Source organism: Megascapheus bottae, chromosome 1 (genome assembly GCF_031878675.1).
Source record: "Megascapheus bottae isolate mThoBot1 chromosome 1, mThoBot2.hap1, whole genome shotgun sequence".
NCBI classification, from domain to species: Eukaryota; Metazoa; Chordata; class Mammalia; order Rodentia; family Geomyidae; genus Megascapheus; species Megascapheus bottae.
Window position 1 is genome coordinate 17,943,215 of NC_143509.1, and position 23,400 is coordinate 17,966,614.

Consider the following 23,400-nt stretch of genomic DNA (forward strand, 5'->3'; position numbering starts at 1 on the left):
CCAGTGAAGGAATGGAAAGCTTCATGATGGAGCCACCTGGCCTTCTTCCAGCCTTCAGGATGGCCCCCAGGGACACAGGTGACCCAGCAGCTGCTTTTGCTATGTTCTGTTTACTTTCTTCTGTCTTTAGAAGTCACAAAGGGTGGCTAACTTGGCATTGATTCCTATGGGTGTCAACTAATTCACATTTAAAAATTTAAATATTCAAACACTACAGAGACAAAGATGCTGACTTGTTGCTGCTGCTGATGACTTGCTTTATTTTGTTGGTTTTTTTTTTTTTGGTGGGGGGTGTTTTTGTGTGTGGATTTTTTGTGTGTGATAATAAGGTCTTCAAACTTGATCAGCTTTCTTGTGTGGCTGGTGCTCTACCACCTGAGCTATACAGGTCCAGGCTGGTATTTTGCTGATTGTTTTGGAGGTGGAGTTTCATGGACTTTTCTACCTAGGCTGGCTTCAAATTGCAATCCTTAGGAAAAAAAATTATTGTTTATTACTTTTAGACAAGGTCTCACGAAGGTATCTTCAGGCTGGCCTGAACTCCTGGCTCCTCCTTCCTCCGACTCCCAAACACTGAGATTATAGGCACACACTACATACTAAGCCATATTCCAAGAGACCAAAAGATTCTATCTTTTGGGTAGAATCAGGGCCCTTCAACTATGAACTTTGAAAAATCCCCCACCCCATTAAAGCAATTTGGTGCAATTTTTAACAAAATGAACTGTGATTTTCTTTCTATAAAATATATAATTAAGTTCCATTACACTCCCAAGAGTCTTGAATTTATGAATTTCTGCTCTGTCACTTTTAAGAGATAAAGAAGACAACGGTGATGCTGAGTTATGAAGATCGTGGTTTTTCTGGTGCTTTTAAACCTACAGGATTTCTTACCTTTCTTTTCCTCCAAAAGGTCGTACACAACGAATTCCATCGCATATCAAAATGCAATGTAATAAAAAAGGGGGGGGCGCTGGGGAAAACAAGCCGGGAGGGAGGGATGAGGAGGAGATGTCCCCTCTCAGTTGGGGAGGGGGGCCGACCCGGGTCGGCTGTGCAGCGCCGAAGCCAAGGCTTTTCTCCATTACAGAGCGCCTTAGCAGGGTTTCCTGCGCGTGGACAGGGTCCGACGTAAGCCCCCGGGGTGGAGGGGTCGGCTCGGCCGCGCACCTGGCGCGCGCTCCCGGCGCCCCTCGACCCCGCGCCCCGCGCCCTGCTCGCGCTCCTGGCGCCCCTCGGCCCCGCGCCCCGCTTGGGGCAGGGGGCGCCGCTCTTCCCTCGCGGTCCCCAGCCCCTCGGGTCTGAGCAGAGCTGGGGGTCCCCATCCCGGGCCCGGGCCACGCCCGCGAATGGTCCTCATCCACTTTTAATCGGAAAGATAGCAAGAAGATGGCGAGGACTCCCCAGTCACAGGCTACTGAAGCCCCGCCCCGGGGAGTCCGATCGCTCCGCCGGGGACCCCCGGGTGGCTGCGTCCGTCCTGGCGGGGTTCACGGAGACCCCGGCACCCCGCAGGCTGCGAGGCGGGGAGGACGCGCGCGGCGGGCGGGGTCCTGGCGCTCGGGGCGGGGCGCGGAGCCCCGGCGGGAGGCGAAGGGCGGACGCAGCCTTGCGGGCCGTACGGGGCGGGGAAAGGGGGCGGCGGGGAGGGGGGGAGACCTCGGCGGGGGCGGCCCCGGCTCCTCCTCCCGCCCCGCGCGGCCAGGTGAGGGCGGCCGCCGGGAGCTAGCAGCGCGGCCTGGGACAGAACGCAGGGCCGAGGACCCTGCCCGGCGCAGGCCATGCGGGGCCCCGGGGCGCAGGCCGAGGGCCCGTGGGCGGCGCCCGTGCTGCCGCTGCTTGGGCTGCTGGCGCTCGTGGCGCCCTCACGGGGCGGCGGAAGCTGCGCGGATCCGGCGTGCGCGGACCGCGACCCGGGCAATGGCACGGCGGCCGCGCGCTGCTGCCGGGCGCCGCTGCTCGCCTTCCTGGACGGCGCGGGCTGGCTGGTGCGCAAGCTCTCGGGGCTCCTGGTCCTGCTCGTGCTCTTCGCCATCGGCTACTTCCTGCAGCGCATCATCTGTCCCAGCCCGCGCCGCTTCCCGCGGGGCCAGGCCCGGCCCGGGGCCGCCGCTACGCCGGGTCGCCCAGGCGCCCCCGACGGGGACGAGGATGAGGACGCGCCGGCCTTGCTGAGGGACGAGGCGGCCGCCGGCTCTCAGGACTCGCTGCTGGACGGCGCGGGCCGCGGGGCCCCGGAGCGCGATCTGCGCGCGGTGGCGGCCGCCTTCCCGCAGCTGCCCAGCTACGAGGAGGTCAGGCACCTGCCTAGCTACGAGGAGTCGCTGCGGCTGCAGCCGCTCGGCCCGGGCCCCGGCTCCCGCCCGACGGGGCCCGACGGCGGCGAGGGCGGCTTTCCCCTCGTCTGAGCGCCCCGGACCCTCAGCCCTCCCGGTCTCCTCTCCGCCTCCTCCCCGGGAGTCACTCGCCCGGGCCCCGATCACCCGCAAGTGCCTGCTTCCCTCCGAGTCCGCGCCAGTTCGTGGGTCCTGGGTGCGTGCCGGGACTGGAACGGAGCTGGACGGTCAGGGGCTTCCGGGGGGCGGAGGGCCGGAGCCAGGACGAGCGCGCGGCGCCTGCCTGCCAGGGCGGCGCGGAACTGTGAGGACCGGGGGTTGCTTTCCCGAGGACCCCAGAACGCCTCTCCCATCTCCCCGGAGGAGCTCGGCTGGAGGTTCGCCACGAGATACCCGAGCTGGATCCACGCGGGACGCGGACCGTGACTGACTCCAGCCCGCACTCATAACGTTGACTTGACTTTTCCATAACCGGGAAGGTATTTATGGCTGTGATTTTTATATATTTTTGCCATGAATTAAATGCAACAGAAGGTTTTACATGAATGGCAAAATAATTATCTTTTTCTTTAAATTGATGGTCCGGAAATTGCTCACATGCAGTCATTTTTGTTTAGCAAAGTAAAGTACATCTGTTTCATAGTCAATAGAGGCACCGTCAAGCCAGGAAACGTGACATTAAAGAAATATGAAGGATGTCTTATTTATTTTTAGTACTTTGGAATAATATATATATATACTTTTGTTATAAGGAGTATACATTATGTAGTCTAGGTCTTCATTGTATCGTCCATGACACAGCTCCAAGCACTATGTTATGTGTCATTGGTGCATCTGTGACACACGAAGCATGACGGGGCTGCACTTTCTACTCCACTTCTCCTCTGCAACACATCCACAACATGCATCAAGACACAAGCAACTTGTAACTCTGGTTTAAAGCCATCATTTACAGTCATGTGTGACAGGATGGATACCATGCATCTTAAGAAAGAAAAATAAAAAAAACAGGTGTCATTAGTTCTGCCCTTCAGTGACAGGTCCCTTAAGCAAAAAGCAGTTGGACAAAAGCTAATGCATTGTGTGTAGTGTACTTAAGCACGCTATGTAAAATGCACATTGTGTGCCATGTAGTTATTGCAGCTTAACAAGAGAAAGAATGAACTCAAATACAGAAGTTTCTCTGGAGAAGCCAATACATCAAGATTAGTCAAGGGGTGTCTGTGGGTCACCCCTGTATTCCTGGCTACTCGGGAGAATGAGGTCCAAGTCTTAAGGTTCAAATTCAGACCAGGCAAACAAACCTAAAAGACTCATCTCCAGTTGGCTCAAGTGGTAGAGTACCAGGCTTGAAAGGGAAAAGTGCTAAGCAAGAGCTGGAGGCTCTGAGTTCAGAATAGAAAGACTAGCTACATGGGTGCAGAACATTGTTCTTACCAATGAAATTGGATGCTCCTGAGAAATCAGAGAATAAAATATATTTGACTTGCGTTGGAAGAAACAATTTGATTAAAGTAAACTTTTAAATGTTGACTGAAAAATGTCCAACAGGTGTGGGAATTTTTTTAAGTGTCAGAATTGTAATAAAAGAGAATGGCTTAAACTTTTAAAAGCAACTGGCCTGATCATGTCAGAGAAAGAAAAAAAAAAGCAATTAAAACAGAAGTACAGCCAGGAGCAGTGGCTCACACCTGTAATCCTAGCTACTCTGGTGGCTGGGATCTGAGGATCAAGGTTCAAAGCCAGCGGGGCACTAAAGGACCTGAGACTTATCTCCAATTAACCTCTAGAAAATGGGAAGTGGGGCTCTGCTCAAGGGTAGGGTGGTAGGTAGCCTTGAGCTGAAGAGCTCAGGGACAGTGCCCAGGACAAGTTCAAGCCCCCTGATCCCTTCCCCCCCCCAAAAAAAACCCCCAGAAGGACATTAAAATCTCATGCAATTTTTTTTGCCAGTCCTGGTTTTGAACTCAGGGCCTAAGCACTGTCCTTGGACTTTCTCAAGGCTAGAGCTCTACCACTTGAGCCTCATAACAATTTCTGGCTTTCTTCTATGCATGTGGTACTGAGGAATAGAACCTGGGTCTTCGTGCATGCTAGGCAAGCACTCTACCACTAGGCCAAATTCCTGGCCCCTCTCATGCAAATTTTATCAGGTGTGTGACTTATGGGAATATGTTAAAACATGCAGGCTGCATCTGTGTCTCTTAAAAGCAGTTTTAAGCTATGAGTAGATAAGAGTGGAGCCTATTAATTGACTATTCAAAAACTTCATGTGACTTCATAATCACATAGGCTAATGTGTTGCTTAAACACTATCACACAGGAGAGTTTCCATTTTCGCTTAGGGTTTTGGGTGTGTATGTGAGTGTGTGAGGGCACAGCTTGAACATAGGGCCTTGCACACTCATTTGGTTTATTTTTTCACTCAAGGCTGAGGCTCCACCACTTCGAGCTCTACCTCTGGTTTTCTGTGATTAATTGGAACAAGTCTCACAAACTTTCCTGCCTGGGCTGGCTTCAAACTCTGATCCTCAAATCTTGGCCTCCTGAACAGCTAGGATTACAAGTGTGAGCCACCAGTGGCCTGCTCATTTCCAGCTTTTTGATGGTTAATTGGAGATAAAAGAATCCCTTTGAATTTGTCTACCTGGGTTGACTTCAAACCTTGATCCTCAGATCTCAGCCTCCGAATAGCTAGATTTACAGGTGTCAGTCACTGGCTCCCAACACTTATTGTACTTAACCTGTATCTGAAATAGCCATCTAAATACCCAGGAACAATACATAGAACATAGAGTAAGTGTGCTCACTGCTTATCATTGTAAGAGTACAGATCACATGTGTATCCTTTTATCAGCTGTGTGAAGTTTCTCTCCCTAAAATCCAAAATCCGCATAAAATGTTAATTCTACTCTACATCAATCATACAACAAGGTATTCCATTTTTTCCCGCCCAACTAACAAGCCTTTGCTTCCATCAGTAAATAAAGCCTGGGTTCAGTAGAAACGTTTGACTCTACTGTACTGTGCTTTTGTTTCTCTCAGTTCCCTGACTTATCAAGCACAGTTTTGCTCAATTCTATTGCCTTAATCATGTAGAAAAAAAAAAAAAAACCTTGGAAAAAATGTATGTTGTATGTGTGCTTGGGGGTGGGGGACTGTCCTGGGACTTGTTCAGGGTCTGGCGCTCTGAACTTTTTTCTCAAGGCTAGTGCACTACCACTGGCTTCACATAGGGCTGTGTTGATGGTTAATTGGTGATTAGTCTCCTAGAATTTCCTGCCTTTGAACCATGATCTTCAGACCTGACAGGTGTAGCCATTGGCTCCTGACAAAACAGCAATTTCTGGCGATCAAGCAACATGTGTCACCTAGAGTAACATTCATAGAACAGACCATGTTAACATCATGTAGAACCTGTATTCATGATGGAATGCTTGAGTAGAAAAACTTTCTTTTGCTGGTTACAAGACTGGAACTCAGAACCCAGCATTCTTGCTTGTGGTTGTTGCTCTTCTTACTTGAGCTTCTGTTCTATTCCTGCTTTTTGCTGGCTATTTGGAGTTGGAGTCTTCTGGGCTTTTCTGCCTAGATTAACTTTAGCCCACCGCCCTTCAGTTCTCAGCCTTCTGAACAGTTCAGATGATAAGCATGTTCTACCAAGTCCTGGCTGGGTAAGAATGCTTCGAAACACTAGGGAAGCATGTGGTGTCTACTTTTACAGATTTACCTACATATTTTTTATGGAAAGCCAGAATCTTAGGTAATTAAATGTATTGATTAATACAGAGTTTATGCCACTTGAACTCATGAGGTAATTTTTAATATTCTACATATAGTTGAGAATTACATGCTCTCCAACTACACAGAGAACATCAACTTATAGCATAGAATAGTAATGAAACTAATATGGAAAATAAGCCTAAATTTAGGGCACTGACATCTTCACCAATCTGGAGTGCTATGTTCCCAGGATTATGAAGCCTTTTCTTCTCATTTTCAAACACAGAAACATTCTGAGGGCTGGGAGCATGGCCTGGTACTAGAGTGCTTGCCTAGCATGCACTGGATTTGATTCCTTGGTAATGAATACACATAAAAGGCTAGAAGTAGTGCTGTGGATGGAGTGGTAGAGCATTAGCCTTGAGAAAGCCCAAGGACAGTGCCCAGGCCCTGAGGTCAAGCCCCAGAACTGGGAAAATAAATAAATAAATGAAACATCCTGAGTCCATTCTGATTTCACGGAACTCTTAGAGTAGGCGAATAGTATGATAATCCATCTAGAAGGTAGACAGCATTTCTAAAGAATGTTCTAGATATATGTATGTTCCTGTGATACACATAGACTATTTGTGTAAGCACCCATAGCCTATGGGTTTGTTCAGTGTCATAACCAGGGGAGGAAACGTCTTTAGATGGAGAAATAGTTTTAAAAGGCCGTTAAATTGCCATAATCTGCAAACAAGTGCACTCCAACTATGAAAAATGGTGCTGCAGTCACGGCAAGAGGCATAATGCCCAGTCTGTAGGGAAAACAACAGTGAATCGTAAAGGCCAAAGGGAATAGGGAGGAAACAGCCTCACTCAACAGGCTAAGAGGCAGGGAAGATGCTGAGTGCTGTAATGGTGAAACGAAGTATACAGTTTCTCTAAAGTAGAATAAAGCAGCAACTCGGAGCTGAAAGAGATAGACGGGACACTCAAATGGGATGTGCAGATTTGGACTATATTCCGCATTGATGTTCATAAAAATTTCAAGACTTGCAACGTTTGTGTTTCCAGGAGGAGAGCTCAATGATGTAAGCCATATCTCCAGAAGGTTTCATAATAAACCACTCAGTAAGAGGATATTTGGCAAATCTGTATGTGACTTCATGGTTCTCAACTGACTTTTTTTCCAGTTCATGTGGTACTGAGGACTCAAACCCAGGGCTTCATGCATGCTGGGCATGTACTCTGCCACTAAGCTACATTCCCAGTTCCCTCAAGTGACTCTTTTTACTCTTCTTTCACCCACAGATGAAAAAGCTAAGATCTGGTAGAATAAAGGAAGGTAATTTATCAACCAAGAACTGAATCAGTAACAAAAGTGAGCAAAAAAAAAAATGTGTATGCACACACACACACACACACACACACACACACACACAGAATCTAGGACATCGGAGCATATGTGAAAAGTGGGATATTCTGAATTGAAGTGGTCGAGTCTCGCCTAAAAATCACTGTGCATGTTGGCCTGGATTGCAGTGGACTGACAATCACACTCTAGCAGCTTTTGCTGAGCTCAAGGGGCAGGGGGCTGGAGAGGGAAGCAGACAGAATACACAGTGACTGTTAGGAGGCCATAAAAGGTTATGAGAGTCTCATCAATCTTCTGGCCCAGAGGTCACTTCCCACTGAGCAGAGGACACTGCAGAGGAGGGCAAGGGGAAGGTGAGGAGGAGTCTGGCCCCACCACCTTCCCTTTGTCTCTGAGCACGGCACTAAACCTGACAGGTAACTCCCACACCTCATCTGCACCCTAACACAGTGTTTTCATTACCTTTTCTGTATGTGTGTACACTATAGTATGCTCTGACCTTTTTTTCAGAATAAAAATTAACAAGGGACTTGGCACACTGGTGGTTCACACCTGTAATTCTGGCTACTCAGGAGGCTAAGATCTGAGGATCATGGTTCAAAGCCAACTTGGGCAGGAAAAGTCCAAAAAACTCTTTTCAATCAACCACCAAAAACCCAGAAGTGGAGCTGTGGCTCAAATAGTATAGTGCTGGCTAGCCTTGAGCAAAAAGCTTAGGGACAGTGCCTGGGCCCTGGGTTCAAGCCTTAGAACCAACATCAAAAACAAAACAAAACACCCTAAGGAATCAAGTTTTAATAGTCTAATGGTCTAAAGGCTCACATTTTTAATCCTACTTAGGAGGCTGAGATGTAAGAATCAAAGAATCTTGGTTCGAAACTATCCTGCATACTGAATAGACAAATCCAAGAGACTCTTAACTCCAGTTAACTTCTAAAAATGTCAACTGGCCAGGAGTTTGGCCTAGTGGTTAAAGTGCTTGCCTAGCATGCATGAAGACCCGGGTTCGATTCCTCGGTACCACATACATAGAAAAAAGCCGGAAGTGGTGCTGAGGCTCAAGTGGTAGAGCTCTAGCCTTGAGAAAGTCCAAGGACAGTGCTCAGGCCCTGAGCTCAAGCCCAGGACTGGAAAAAAAAAAATGTCAACTGGAGATTTGGCTCAAGTGCTAGACGTCAGCTGTGAGCGAAAACCAAGAGCCTAAGACCCTGAATTCACGCCTAGTATCAATCAAAAAAGAAAAAAGAAGAGAGTGATAGAGGGGGTGAGGTTGATAGGATACATTGCATACATGTGTGAAAATATAAAGATGAAACCCTTCTTGTAGACATTGTATGCTAATATTTTTTTTTTTTGGCCAGTCATAGGGCTCGAACTCGGCCTGAGCACTGTCCTTGTAGAGCTAGAGCTCTTGAGCCACAGCACCACTTCCAGCTTTTTTTCTATATATGTGGTGCCAAGGAATCGAACCTGGGTCTTAGTGCATGCTAGGCAAGCACTTTACCAAACTCCCAGCCCTGTATGCTAATATTTTTTTAAACCAGGAAAATACGTTTTCAGCATAGTATGTATTACATGAGATTTACGTAGTGTATTGTCAAGGCATATATACTTTTATTGAAAAAAACATTCTTGGGGCCAGGAGTTTGGCCTAGTGGTAGAGTGCTTGCCTAGCATGGATGAAGACCCGGGTTTGATTCTTTGTTACTATGTACATAGAAAAAAGCCAGAAGTGGTACTGAGGCTCAAGTGGTAGAGTTCCAGCCTTGAGAAAGCCCAAGGATAGTGCTTAGGTCCTGAGCTCAAGCCCAGGACTGGCAAACAATAACAACAACATTCTTTGTTCTTTGTGCCAGAGCCTGGTGGCTCACGCCTGTAATCCTAGCTACTCAGGAGGCTGAGATCTGAGGATCAAGGTGCAAAGCCAGCCCGGATACAAAAGGACTTGAGACTCTTATCTCCAATTAACCTCTAGAAAACGGGAAGTGAGGTTTGGCTCAAGGGTAGAGTGGTAGCCTTGAGCTGAAGAGCTCAGGGACAGTGTCCAGGCCAAGTGCAGGCCCCATGATTCACACACACACACACACACACACACACACACACACACACACACACACAAAATAAATTCTTTGTGTGCTTGGGTTTGAACTCAGGGCTTGGCAATTGCTGAGCAGGCCTTTCTACCACTGAGCTATGCCTCTAAACGCTCAGAAAGGCATCTTTTTCTTACCAAGATGACAGACATTTGGAGATAATCTTCAATGGCTAATCATAATATTTTCTTTTCTAAGCTATTCCTAAAATATATTTGCTTTAAAACTTGTTTAAAACTTACCATATGTTCCCTATGTATAAAAACATAGATCATCATAGTACAAAAGTATCAGAACTCGATAACAGGGACTGATGTCAAGCATTCTGGATATTGTTTAAAAAAAGATAAAACATGCCAAAGCAAAAAATTACAGCAAGTATTTTCTAAAACATAAAAGCAAATTATAAAACCTGAAGGGTAGCAATAATGTCTGAACATGTAGCAAAGGTGCCCAACTTGTGTGTCATACTAATGAAGTACCAACTTGGAGGAGAGGTCACAGGGAGCCCCCTGGCAACAGTCCTATGGCTGTTGTCTGAAAGCAGGGCAGTTTGGGGACTGGGGGACTTTGCAGCTAACATGAGGCTAATTCAAAATTAGTAGTAAATGATACATGAAGAAGTCAGTTCAGAGCCTTCAAATCTGGTGCTTCTTCAATATGAATAATACAAATATGTTTGATAAAAATGAGCACTCACTATGAATCAATATACTAAACTGTTTGAGACTTCAATGCTCATTTCATTTTGGGATCAGTTTTTAACATAGACTGTACAGTATGTGCAATGTTTAAAAGACATATTTATGTCACTTATGTTCTCATTTTGATCAGTATGTAACTTTCATATAGACATGGCAAGTTTTTATATTTCACAATCAAATTTAAGACTATGATCACAAAATTTACTTTCAAAGAAATAAACATTCAAAAATGAAAAAAATTAGCAGTAAAGCATCAGAATCTAACTGAATTAAAGACATGGAGAATGGTTGTTAGAATACACACCTCTTTTTTTCTTTTTACTTTTTTATTGTAGTAAAATGTACACAACATAAAATTTACCCTTTTACTTCAAAATTATTCATTGAAATATAATATAGAAAATATATACAAATGTAATAAGTACAATTTATAAGCAATTGCTCAAAGTTCACAAACTGAATATCCAGCATCTGGATCAAGGATAGAGTATTTCAGAAAACAAGAGAAACATGTTGGAATTAAAGAACATTTCTATACAAAAACGTTAAATACAGTGATTAGGCAGGGCTGAGGAAGTGACCTCCTTCCTCGCCTGCCTGTGTTGACACAAGCAGTGCCCTCTCTCTAGTGCTCTACTTCCAAAAACAAGATCAGGGGAAACCTGCCAAGCTTATTCATGTTATTGTAAAGCACTTAGGGAACCTACAGAATTAAAGTTACTCAATCCAACAGGTTTATCACCTGAGGTGGCATTCCACCAGTTCTGACCCCAGGGCCTGCTGTCAGCACATTCTTAAGTCAGGAGAAAAACAAGGAAAATATGTCCCGCTCTTTCTACATGTGTATTAAATTACAGTGCTATAGATAATATATAAGCACTTTGAAGAGTGCTGTGGGATGGCAGTAATGTTCATGGGGTGGTGTGGACATCACCGTGCACTTCTACAACTTGTTCACTCCATGAATAAGCTCTGTACCCACTAACAAGAAAATAAACCCTCCGTCTCTCCTTGAGGGCACTATTTTCCTTCCTGTTTCTGAGAACTTGTTTATTTCTAGATTCCTCATGAAAGTGGCATCATATAATATTTGGGGTCTTCACTTACACTATTTTTTTTAAGTTCATCCAGAATGTTTAAAAGGCTGAAGAATATTCCATTGCATGACATATCATCTTGATTTATCTGTTTATCTACAGGTGGGCAGATGAGTTGTTTTGACCTTATGCTATTTGAATAAATGCTGCTCATAGCTTTGGTATATAGTATCTGAATTGATACATGCTTTCACAAGTCCATCCTTGTATATTCTTGTATAAACTTTGGAGGCACTTTACAATTCAGAGGTCAAATAGAAATTAATGCTAACATACATTTTAAGAGTCCAGTGTTTTATTATCAGCATTTTTCTTTGTTCATGCTGAAGAATTAGGGACAAAATAGTGAACCAAAACCTGGAATATTAGCACTACATGGGTTACATGAATATAGAAATGTTTGCTAATTATTAGACTAGGAGAATGTAAAAGAGGAATTATGTCAATGATTTTTCTCTAAGTCTTTCTGAATGTACTGTTGGCATTCAATGCACAGAAAGTATTTGTAACTAAGGATTATGTCTTTATCCTTGCCTTTCTTGCTTCAGGTACTGGAGGACTGTGCACATATGCTGGGCAGGCCTTCTACCACGGAACTATACCTTCCCAGCCTGAAGATTGTGCTCTGGTTCCTTAGCAACCATACCATGCTATCTTCCATTAAATGGGAATTCCTTTCATGGGTAGAACTTCCTGAAGGCTCGGGTGGCATTCAGTGCTTTAGCCCTATATTCTTGCTTGAGGACCGCTCACGTTCTTTTGTAATTTCCATTTCGATTTTGGCATTGATTTTCTCCCAATCTATTTCAAGCTACAAAAAAGAAAAGAAGAAACAGGTTTATCTAGTGTGGGTCTTTTTGTTTAATTCAAGGTAGTCTAGGTGAGACTGGGAGGGAGGGGGGAAAAATGGGAGAGAGGACATGTACTTATAAAGTGACGTGTTGAACTGAAACTTCTGCTCAACTACCCATAGTAAACAATACATTAAAAGGTTGAACATTTTTAAAAAGTGACCGAGAACATATCAAAACCAGAATATATCATTTCTAAAACAGTAGAAAAAAAAGAAGACATCACAAAAAGTTAATGTTGAAAGAATAGAGAATAGGATCTTTTAAGTATAGGATCAAAATAAATTGCATACCAAAAGGCATTGTGATATAAGAGACAAAACAGTCCAGGACTCTACACAAATGCTCAGAGACAAGACAAGAGAAAGGGTGGACAGCTCTCCTGCCAGCAAGAAGGAAAATAGAATCCAGGCATCATGGCTCACTCTAGGTATGGGAGGCTGAGGTCTGAGGATCCTGGTTTGAAGCGAGGCCAGGAGAACAAAAAAATCCCCAAGATTTTTTCTTTTAATCTACCCAGAAAAACAGGAAATAAAGCTGTGGCTCAAGTAGTAGAATGCCAACTTTGCATGAAAAAGCTAAGCCAGAATGTGAGGACCTGACTTCAAACCCCAACAGTGGCACAAAAAAAAAAAAAAAATAGACAGGACTGTGCCCACTAAACCATCTATAGTAGGCTAGCTCTTCACATATGAAATTTTGAAGCCTAGCTATAAAAGCCAGGAGAACAATCTGGGTGCGATGGTTCACACCTGTAATCCTAGCTACTCAGGAGGTTGAGATCTGGGGATCAAGGTTCAAAGCCAGCCCAGGTATAAAAGTCCATAAGACTCTTATCTCCAATTAACCACCAGAAAACTGAAAGAGGCACTATGGCTCAAGTATTGGGGTGCTAGCCTTGAGCTGAAGAGCTCAGAGACCCAGGTCTAGAGTTCAAGTTCTACAACCCGGGGGAAAAAAAAAGAAGACTGGGGAACATTGGTTCCCCTGAGCAGAGTCCACACAAGAAAATCCACTGCCAACAACTCTTAAAGTGCTTTTAAGATCTATTTAGTGGTCAATAAGTCAAGAGAAAAGACAGAGAAAGAGATGTTAAAGGAACAAGCAAGACTGAGACAAATACAAAAATCAAGTAGAAAGTATGAGCATGTTTATGTATGTGCTTCTCTACTAGCAGGCTCGCTCTGGGAGAGGACTCTGCCTCTGAATTCTATGAGCCATTTTCTTAACAAAACACATTCTGCTGTTCAAAAACGTGGAACAATAGGATTGCATGTCTTCTGTGAGGAACAAACAGAATACTCAGTCCAGATGAAACTGGTTTATAATGAAATTAGCCCCAGACTGAATCAGAAAGAAACAAGTTCTCATTGATACATAGAACAATGAGCAGTACTAAACCAGACTAAAGAATCATTTGCTGATTGAACATTTATTATCTTTGGGAACTAAGAGATTTATTTAACCTTAACAGAACTTCACGGCTCTTTTCCTTGTGCTAGATAGACATTGATGGAATTAAGTATTTGGGGTATTTTTTTGTTTAATTCCAATATCATATATCTAAAATTCCATGAAGTAATTTGTAGATATTTTTAGACACCAAAAAATTCTATATATTTATTGATAATATATAAAATAGATGCATTAATAGAAAATTCCTTTTATCGAGATAAATGGATGTGGTAAGATGAAAATGTCAGCTTGTTGAAAAGTACAGCAAGTACTAAATTATTTGAAAGACTCATTTTCCAACCAGTTTGTCATAGTATCCCAACTTGGTATATTTACATGGTAAAACATTGATTTCTAGGCTAACAAAATGTTCATAATATGGAAGACAAGGGTGACGTTGATCAGGATGCATTACACTCACACCATATGTGTTGAAACCCCTTTCCTTTATACAACTACTTAAGGATAATGAAAAGAATTTATTACTTAAAAAAGAAGGAATGGGGCTGGGAATGTGGCTTAGTGGTGGAGTGCTTGCCTACCATGCACAAAGCCCAGGGTTCAATTCCCCACTACATAAGCAGGAAGTGGTGCTATGGCTCAAGTGGTAAAGTGGTAGCCGTTAGCAAAAAGAAGTTCGGGGACAGTGCTCAGGCCCTGAGTTCAAGTCCCATGACTGGCAAAAAAAAAAAAAAGACAGGTACTGGAAGCCAATGCCCTCCTATAAACCAAACTTAAGTATGGCACTGTGACTCAAATGGTAGAGCACTAGCCTTGAGAACAAGAGGCACAGGGACAGCATCCAGGCCCTGAATTCAAGCTCCACGACTGAAAGAAGTAGGAGGAGGAGGGGGGAGGAGGGGGAGGAAGCGGAGAGGAGAGGAGGAAGGAGAAGAAGAGGAAAAGGGAGAGGAAGAGGAGGAAGAAGAGGAAAAGGAAGAAGAGGAGGAGGAGGAGGAGGAAGAAGAGGAGGAGGAGGAGGAGGAAGAAGAGGAGGAGGAAGAATAACAACAACTTGATGTATAGTTTCCTTCCAGCCTTGCACTAACCTTCCTATGTTTGTCAAATCAGTCAGAAGAGAACCACACACTAATGATCACTGAACAAAGGCTGCTCTGCTATACCTACAACACCTGAAGTCCACCAACTAAACCTGTGACTGGTCAGTTATCTGCACGAGAGGGGGGTGATAGCCAGCCCACAGAAAGTATGGCTTCCAGTTCCTTCTTGCATTTCCAAGTTTAGAGCATTATCTTAAATACTGTTTTGTGATTTTTAGTTAACTTAGAACACAGTGCCACAGGAGTCAAAGTAACCTACATACTCAATTTCAGGGTAAAAAGAAAACACTATCAACACAGTAGTGTTGTTCTCATTATCTGACTTTGGAATCTTGGTTACTCTTCTGATTAAAGATTTTGGCATCAGTTGAAACACACACACACGCAGAATGAAGGAGATTTCAGGATTCTGAGTACTTGCTTTCTAAAATACAACTGCATTTAAACTAAGGACTATTTTCTTGTGTGTGCTCTCAAAATTACCTAATGTAGCTGGGCATGAGTGGCTCACGTCTGTAATTCTAGCTACTCAGGAGGCTGAGATCTGAGTACTGAGGTTCAAAGTCAGTCTGGGCACTAAATTCCGTGAGACTCTTACCTCCAATTAACCACCAGGAAATCAGAAGTGGTTCTGTGGCTCAAGTGGCAGAGTGCTATCCTGGAGCTAAAGAGCTCAGGAATAATGCCCAGGCCCAGAGTTTAAGCCCCATGGGCAACAACAAAAAGTACCTAATGTGACAAAAAATATTTTAAAAAAACTACTGGGCTGGGAGTTTGGCCTACTGGTAGAGTGCTTGCCTAGCATGCATGAAGACCCAGGTTCAATTCCTTGGTACCACATACATAGAAAAAAGCCGGAAGTGGTGCTAAGGCTCAAATGGTAGAACTCTAGCCTTGAGAAAGTCCAAGGACAGTGCTCAGGCCCTGAGCTCAAGCCCAAGACCAGCAAAAAAAAAAAAAAAAAAAAGATCAGAAAAAACTTTAAAAAAAAATACTGGTGGAGACAGTAAATAAAAGAAACAAGATTGGCACTAATCTGCCCAGTATAATAGGATCCATTTCAGTTTCCACACAGAGCCAAAATTTCAAACTTGTAACAAAAAGACCAGGTGGAGGCCCCCAGCCGCAATTAGAGCCTGCAGTCCGTTTACTATGAGATCCTCAAGAAGCTGAGTAGTGAAAGCCTTATGTATGGGCTACAATGTACAAAAGTCTTCTAGGCTTAGAGAAGTTAATACAGAGGTTGCACTGCTAAGAGGAAGACTGGCCTCAATGGCTCCACAACCCTCAACATTGTTCTGAAACTCAAGGCTGGAGATCATAGCCCTGTGGTGTTCAGAACGCAGGAAGTAAGTAATGCTGGCTTTTAGTAATCGTGGTAGGTAACTCCTCTCTACTTCTCTTTTTATCCCAAGGTTTCTTAACCTTGGACAAATCAGAATGTTTCATTTTATTTAATAATTTAGTTTTGCTTCCTTTCATAAGTACTGGGGATCAAACTCAGGACCTTACAGAACATTCTATGTTTATTGTATCCCAAGATATAGAATACTCAAGTAGTTTATGAACCACAAGAAGTTCTATATATCCAATTCAACACCTAACACAGTGCCCATCCAGACTGAAATTTCAACTTGTTTTGAACAAATAATAAGGACAAGGCTATATGGAAACTAGCTTCCTAAGCCAGAAGCAAGGTGACCCTGCTTCAGAATCACAACTCTTAAGGAGTCCAGTCTCCTGGATCTCCATAGAGTGGCGGTGAGCTATCCTTCCCTTCCCCGAGCCTTGAGCAGGCTGAGTAAGGACAGCGATCAGTTCCGATGCTCCGGGAGTGAGGGTAAACCTCTTGCTCTGGCTGTCTTTGTGGACTGATGTGTACTGGAATTCTTTGCTTCTTGTTGGGATCATCACTTTTCAGATTCAGGCGAAGGTTGAATCTGTGGCTTGAAGCAGTGAAGTGTACTTAGACTAAGTTCTATAACGTACAACCTACCATCCAGGATTCCACGTATGTATTTTCCTTCATGCTTATTATTTACCCTGGAGTAGAAGGGTAATTCACTTTTATCTTAGCCATTTACATTATTACTGGATCTAAAATAGCAAATGGTACCAAACTTAAGACAAATTGACCATTATAAAATGGGACTGTAAGAATTCAGAAAAATATTTACTCCTCCAGCATAGAGTTGCAAAATCAGGCTATGTCGTAAAGCAGAGAAAAGGTTTTTTGAAATTATGGTATGAATCATTCATAAGATGAATGTTTCAGGAACTAATGTGTACACACACACACACACACAGCATCTAAGTTCTTATAAAATACTACATACTACTTACACCTTCTGCATACTGCAAGTATCGTTTGTTAGTTTCGTGTTTACCAAAGGTCTCCAGAAATTTCTGACGGTATGCGAGCACTGTATCTACATGGGTTTTGTATTTTACAGCCAATTCCAGGGCCCTAGAATGGGAAATAAACAGATTATCAGGATTGTGCTTGTGAGACTATATACACAGCAGGGTTCCAGAGTCAGGAGTAGATAAATGATTGATCTCTTGACTGGAATGCCATTTTCTCCCTTCTTTTTTTTTTTTGCCAGTCCTGGGCTTGAGCTCAGGGCTTGAGCACTGTCCTTGGACTTTCTCAAGGCTAGAGCTCTACCACTTGAGCCTCAGCACCACTTCCGGCTTTTTTCTATGTATGTGGTACCAAGGAATCGAACCCGGGTCTTCGTGCATGCTAGGCAAGCACTTTAACCACTAGGCCAAACTCCCGGCCCGCCATTTTCTCCCTTCTATATCTTGCAAATTCCTATTTATCCTTCAAGACTCAGATTAAACATGACCTCGTCAGACTACTCCCCTTGTGGAAATAAATACCCATTATCTACACTCCCTATGATTTCTACAAGCTATTATTATAGCACATCTTACCATATATTATAATTATTCTTCCAGTAGCCATACATTTACTATAGGGGGATATGGTTTTCATTTATTTCTCTTTGGTGAGTACCAGGGCATGTCTGGCAAAGGTCTACAGAGAAGTGTTTTGAAATCCTAGTGTGATACTTCATTTGAACGCAACTATCTTCACTATTTTTGTAAGTTTATAATATATAAAACTTAAAAACATTATTATAACACATGAGAGACTAGTAACAATAACAAACTGACATTAAGAAAAGGTTGACAAAAACGTATTTGGTCCCTTGAATGTAAGAAAAAAATTAAATTTCATACTTCAATGAATATTGATTTGTGTAACTACATTTTCGGAAATAAATATTTGGTTAAATATCAGGAGAAAACTAAGTTGCTAAAAACTTGATATGACACTAAATGTGCACAACTGTGCCCACTGGTGGTCATCTGCGAGGAGGGAACAGAGGTAATCTCAGCCCTGGATACGGCTCAGTCTCTGCAGTCCTGTGCTTCACCCATGACAGGACAGGAGCTCTCCTCACTACTTGCTGTCCTCTGATCTTAAGGTATGCAGGGCAGTCACTGTAACAGTCAAAAGCACATCACTAGCTGGGCACAGTGGCTCACGCCTGTAATCCTAGCTACTCAGGAGGCTGAGATCTGAGGATCATGGTTCAAAGCCAGCCCAGGAAACTAAAGACCATGAGACTCTTATCTCCAATTAATCACTAGAAAACTGAAGTGGCACTGAGGCTCAAGGGGTAGGGCAGTAGCCTTAAGCAGAAGAGCTCAGGGACAATACCCAGGCCCCCAAAAAAGGCACATCACTGCTCCAAGGTCTCTGATTTTCTACACTGACTTATTACCCCTGAGTAGTAAGATCATAGTTTATCAGAACAAACTATTATAAAATCTGCTTATTTTAGACAAAACTGAATATTGACTAGCTATCTCATAACCTGTGAGTAATTCTCAGTAAGAAAATAGTTCATTCTCAGAGTGCTTTGATTTGATCTCCTATAAACCAAACTAAATAGTTACTTTGAAAAGCATGTTATATATGCTATATGTATTTGGCAATTGATGGACAACTGAGAGCCAATAAAGGCACCATATAAAAAAATATGTATAGGACAATGACAGTGCCCAGATTAACAATGTGATTTCTTATGAGAACACCCTGACTCATACTCTATGGCTAAACACAAAGGTTAATATTTGCTACCAATCAGATGCGCCGAGTTCCCTAATTTCTCTGTAACTAAGTCTTTTAGAGAAAAAGAAGTGGAGTGTAAAAGTACTAAGTACAGAATATAGGGGAATAGAAGTGGCAGATTAGAGAAGTGAAGAAGCAATCCCAGGGCTCATAGGAGGAGCAACTGAAGGACTGCTGCCTCGAGCCCATTCTTTCCCCATCTAAGGCCCCACTATGTACTGCCCCATCCTTGTGCTGTTTGTGTGCAGGGAGACAGGTGATCACTCTTTGGGCACTGTGCTGTATATGACTAGAAGGACATCTTCACTGTGTACAACAACTGGGGGCTTCTCAAAAACTCCAGAGATAAGTTGGTCTGGCACATCAACACATTTCATTATGTAGAAAGACTAAAATATTATGTCTAATCTGTATACAGAATCTCAGTCCCTAAATATTATTTACTATCACTGCCATTACTATAATAATAAAATATGTATTAATTATTTGGTTGAGAATGGCTAAAGGCAAACATTTAAATGATATATGCTATTTTAAGTGTTCTGTTAAAGCATAGCCTGGGTAAAAAAAAGCATTTCTTTACCACATTTAGGAAGGAACTTTCTCTAAAATACCTAAGGGTTTTGGGAACCATGGGTCTCTAGTTTTAAAACGGTTATTTTGGCAACCATACAAATGTGACATTAGATTCGAGGCTGTAATGAATCCATTTATTTTACTTTTTTTGGGGGGGGGTGTCATGGGCCTTGAATTCTGGGCCTGGGCGCTGTCCCGGAGCTCTTCAGCTCAAGGCTATCACCCTACTCTTGAGCCAAAGCCCCACTCCCGTTTTCTAGTGATTAATTGGAGATTAGAGTCTTATGGCTTTGGGATTTGTGGCGTTGTAGTGCCCAGGCTGGCTTTGAACCGTGATCACCACGTCTCAGCCTCCTGAGTAGCGAGGATTACAGGCATGAGCCACCGTGCCCAGCTGGATCCATGTATTTTAAATAGAAGGAAATTATATAAAGAAAGATGTTAGCTAGACACCAGTGGCTCATACCTATAATCTAGACCCTGGGAGATCCGTTTCTAAGGATTACAGTTTAAAGCCAGCCTAGGCAGGAAAGTCCATAAGCTTCTTAACTCCAATAAGCTATTCAGAAAAAGTCAGAAGTATACTGGGCGTGGTGACTCAGACCTATAATCTCAGGAGGCTGAGATCTGGGGATCACAGTTCAGAGCCAGCCCAGGCGGCTCTCTTAAGTCCTGAGACTCTTATCTCCAATTAACCACCAGAAAACTGGAAGTGGTGCTGTGGCTCAAGGGGTAGGGTGGGAATCTTGAGCTGAAGAGCTCAGGGACAATGCCCAGGCCCAAAGTTCAAGTCCCACAAACAACAACAACAACAACAAAAAGAAAAAGTCAGAAATGGCACTGTGGCTCAAGTGGTAAAATGCTTAGCCTTGACCAGAAAAAGCTCAGGGATAGAATGCAGGCCCAGAGTTCAAGCCTCATCTCTTTTATTGTCCCTTGGTTATCTCATATTGTTACTGTATCTTACTTTGTTATCATATATATGCATATATATGTATATATGTTTGTTTATTTGAAATAGGATAGGGAAGGGGGAAAACAAGATGAGGGGAATGGGTGGGGGAGGGGAATGGAGACAAAAACATGAGAAGGGGTAGCAATGATTGTTAAGTAATGCATTTTCTATCTGGCAAATATAATGTAATCCTTCTAACAATTATAATAAAAAATAAAATAAATCAATCAATAAAAGATGATTAAACTAGTTTTGTTAATACATAAATGAAAGATCCGTGTAGTTACTTGGAACTTAGAATTTCTATCTCTCATTATCTTCAGTTTCTAGAAAGCATTACCTTGAAATGTGCAAAGTGGATAGCAAGCAGAAAAACTTGCTTACTCCACAGGAGCTACATCTTACTAGCTTACAGTCAATTTTCAAATTTTAAGTATGAAGGACACAGCTACAATCCATTATGCTTCTCAAATAGACGGACACAAAACCTAAGTCTATAAAATTTTAGATGCAAGCTTCAACTTGTGGCTAAGTGTGGAACTGAAGTCCCAGGGCAGAATCCAGGGTTTACTGCTTATGGATCCTTGACTCATGGGTATGAAGTTTGGTAGAGCCATGGGACTCTAGAGAACTAGTGAGAATAATGATGCCTGAAAAGTTCTGCCATGAGGACATACAGAAGGAAGACTCTTCTCTAGTGTATATTCTAGGAAGTGGCAGGTGATTCAAGAAAGGAGACCTATGATCAGACGTATCTTGGAATATACTAAATTCAACTAAGTGGTTAGGAAACGCTGCTCAAAGCAGAATATGAGTATATAAATTTCCCCTACTTTCGTTAAGACATGATCTTGTCATGTAATGAAGGCTAAAAATTTCATACATGACCTCCAAAATGCTGAGATTACAGGCATGTGCACACAGGTGAAAGCACAGATTATTAGCTTTGGTTATCCAAAAGAATGCCCATGGACCAGGAATTTGGCCTAGTGGTAGAGTGCTTGTCTAGCATGGATGAAGACCTGGGTTTGATTCTTTGTTATATAGAAAAAAGCCAGAAGTGGTGCTAAGGCTCAAGTGGTAGAGTTCTAGCCTTGAGAAAGCCCAAGGACAGTGCTCAGGTCCTGAGCTCAAGCCCAGGACTGGCCAAAAAAAAAAAAAAAAGAGAATGCCCAGTACAGCAGGAAAACATAATTTACTAAGTAACAGATGGAAGAATACATAAAGTCAAACAGGTTGTATAATCATTAAAAAGCATTTTTATTACCTTTCCCAGTTGTAGAGATTAATATTAATCTGGATCGCTTGATAAACAAGGCCAGCCTGAAGAAGTATTATTTCAGCCTCCTGAATATTCCCACTGAACATCAGTATATGGGCCATTTTTGATTCTTTGGATGGAAGATCTTTTATAGAGTTGATGTATTGAACCTTATCAATCTAGAAAAGGAAAAGTAGTACATTGGATATGAATAAAAACTGAAATACAGCCGGGAGCTGTGGCTCACACCTGTAATACTAGCTACTCAGGAGACAGAGATTTGAGCATCAAGGTTCAAAGCCAGCCCGTCAATAGGCAATGCAAAGCCAGAGGCTCTTATCTCCAATTAATCACTAGAAAATGGGAAGTGGGGCTGTGGCTCAAGGGTGGGGTGGTTGCCTTGAGCTGAAGAGTTCAGGAACAGTACCCAGGCCAGAGTTCAAGCCCCATGACCCCCACCCAAAAAAAAACCAACCCCTGAAATAAAACAACTTGTGAGAAATGCACACATGTACATATATGTGTGCATAGCACTTACCTCACCAATTGCTGCATAGGCTATCTCCGCAGTAGTCATGTCTCGGTTGGCAAGTGCCATAGCAGCGAGGCACGCCCACATGGTTTGTTCCTAAGTGAAGCACAAGAGTACAACTTCAACCACTGGACCCACACCAGAATACTCAGGATAAAGTCGCTCAGTAATTTAATTCATACATTAGTTGAATAAAGCCAGGTACTGATTGGTGGCTCATGTCTATGCAGGGAGCTGAGACCTGAGTACTGAGGTTCAAAGCCACTTCAGGCAGACAAATGTAACTGTGTGTGAGACAGATAAAGACATAGCTACTAAAACAAAGACAACCAACCAACTAGGAAAAGATAGTTACCAGCAATACATCAGACAAAGGTTTAATATCCAATATATACAGAGAACTTAAAAAAATAATCCCCCCACTCAACAAACCAATCGCTAAATAGGCAAAGTAAAAGAGAGGCTTATCAGAGGAAGAGGTAAAAATGGCAAAGAAACATATGAGAAAATGCTCATCATCCACCGTCATAAAGGAAATGCAACTAAAAACAAACCTAAGATACCACCTTACCCAAATCAGAATGGCCAATGTTCTGAATTCAGACAACAAATGCTGGTGGGAATGTGCAGAAAGAGGAACCCTACTGCCCTGTTGGTGGGAATGTAAACTAGTACAACCACTCTGGAAAGCAGTTTAGAGGTTCCTCAAAAAACTAAACATAGGGCCGGGAGTTTGGCCCAGTGGTGGAGTGCTTGTCTACCATGCATGAAGGCCAGGGTCTGATTCCTTGGTATCACATGCACAGAAAAAGCCTGAAGTGATGCTGTGGCTCAAGTGGTAGAGTGCTAGCCTTGAGAAAGCTCAAGGACAGTACCCAGGCTCTGAGTTCCAGCCTCAGGACTGGCCAAAATTAAAAAAAAAAAAAAAGTACATTGATAACATATAAAGACCTAATTTTTTTTATTTCTAGCTATGAAGGACCTGGGTTTTTTTTATTCAAAATAAGTCAAGGCTACAAAAACTTCTGAGGTGAGGACTATAAAGAGATGCAGAGGCAAAGTGTGTTTGGGTGTGATGCTACTATGGAAGATAGCCACCAATAAGCCCTGACAAAGCAGAGCATCTAAATGACACTGCACAAGTGTATTCTAGGGGGTGGTATGTGATTCAATAAAGAAGACCTATGGTCAGACACATCTTGGAATATACTAGATTCAACTGATTAGTTACGAAACGCTGCTCAAAGCA

At 43.1% G+C, this 23,400-nt stretch overlaps 2 protein-coding genes across 3 annotated transcripts in view; one reads left to right on the forward strand and one right to left on the reverse strand.

Annotated features, from left to right (window-relative positions):
• The first annotated feature begins 1,781 nt into the window (after positions 1-1,781).
• On the forward strand, positions 1,782-3,524 carry C1H3orf80 (chromosome 1 C3orf80 homolog). Its single transcript, XM_090328500.1, has one exon. It carries the CDS (start codon positions 1,782-1,784, stop codon positions 2,406-2,408), a length of 627 nt encoding a protein of 208 aa, XP_090184626.1. The 3' UTR covers positions 2,409-3,524.
• Positions 3,525-10,558: 7,034 nt separating this feature from the next.
• Positions 10,559-23,400, reverse strand: part of Ift80 (intraflagellar transport 80) — a 70,045-nt gene continuing 57,203 nt past the window's right edge. For both annotated transcript variants that reach the window (XM_090338302.1, XM_090338311.1), the window contains 4 exons: positions 22,158-22,247; positions 21,626-21,798; positions 17,024-17,147; positions 10,559-12,124 (listed from right to left, as the gene is read on the reverse strand). In XM_090338302.1, the coding sequence (XP_090194428.1) occupies positions 12,026-12,124; positions 17,024-17,147; positions 21,626-21,798; positions 22,158-22,247 (486 nt within the window). In that variant the 3' untranslated portion in view covers positions 10,559-12,025. The remainder of the gene's footprint in view (positions 12,125-17,023; positions 17,148-21,625; positions 21,799-22,157; positions 22,248-23,400) is intronic.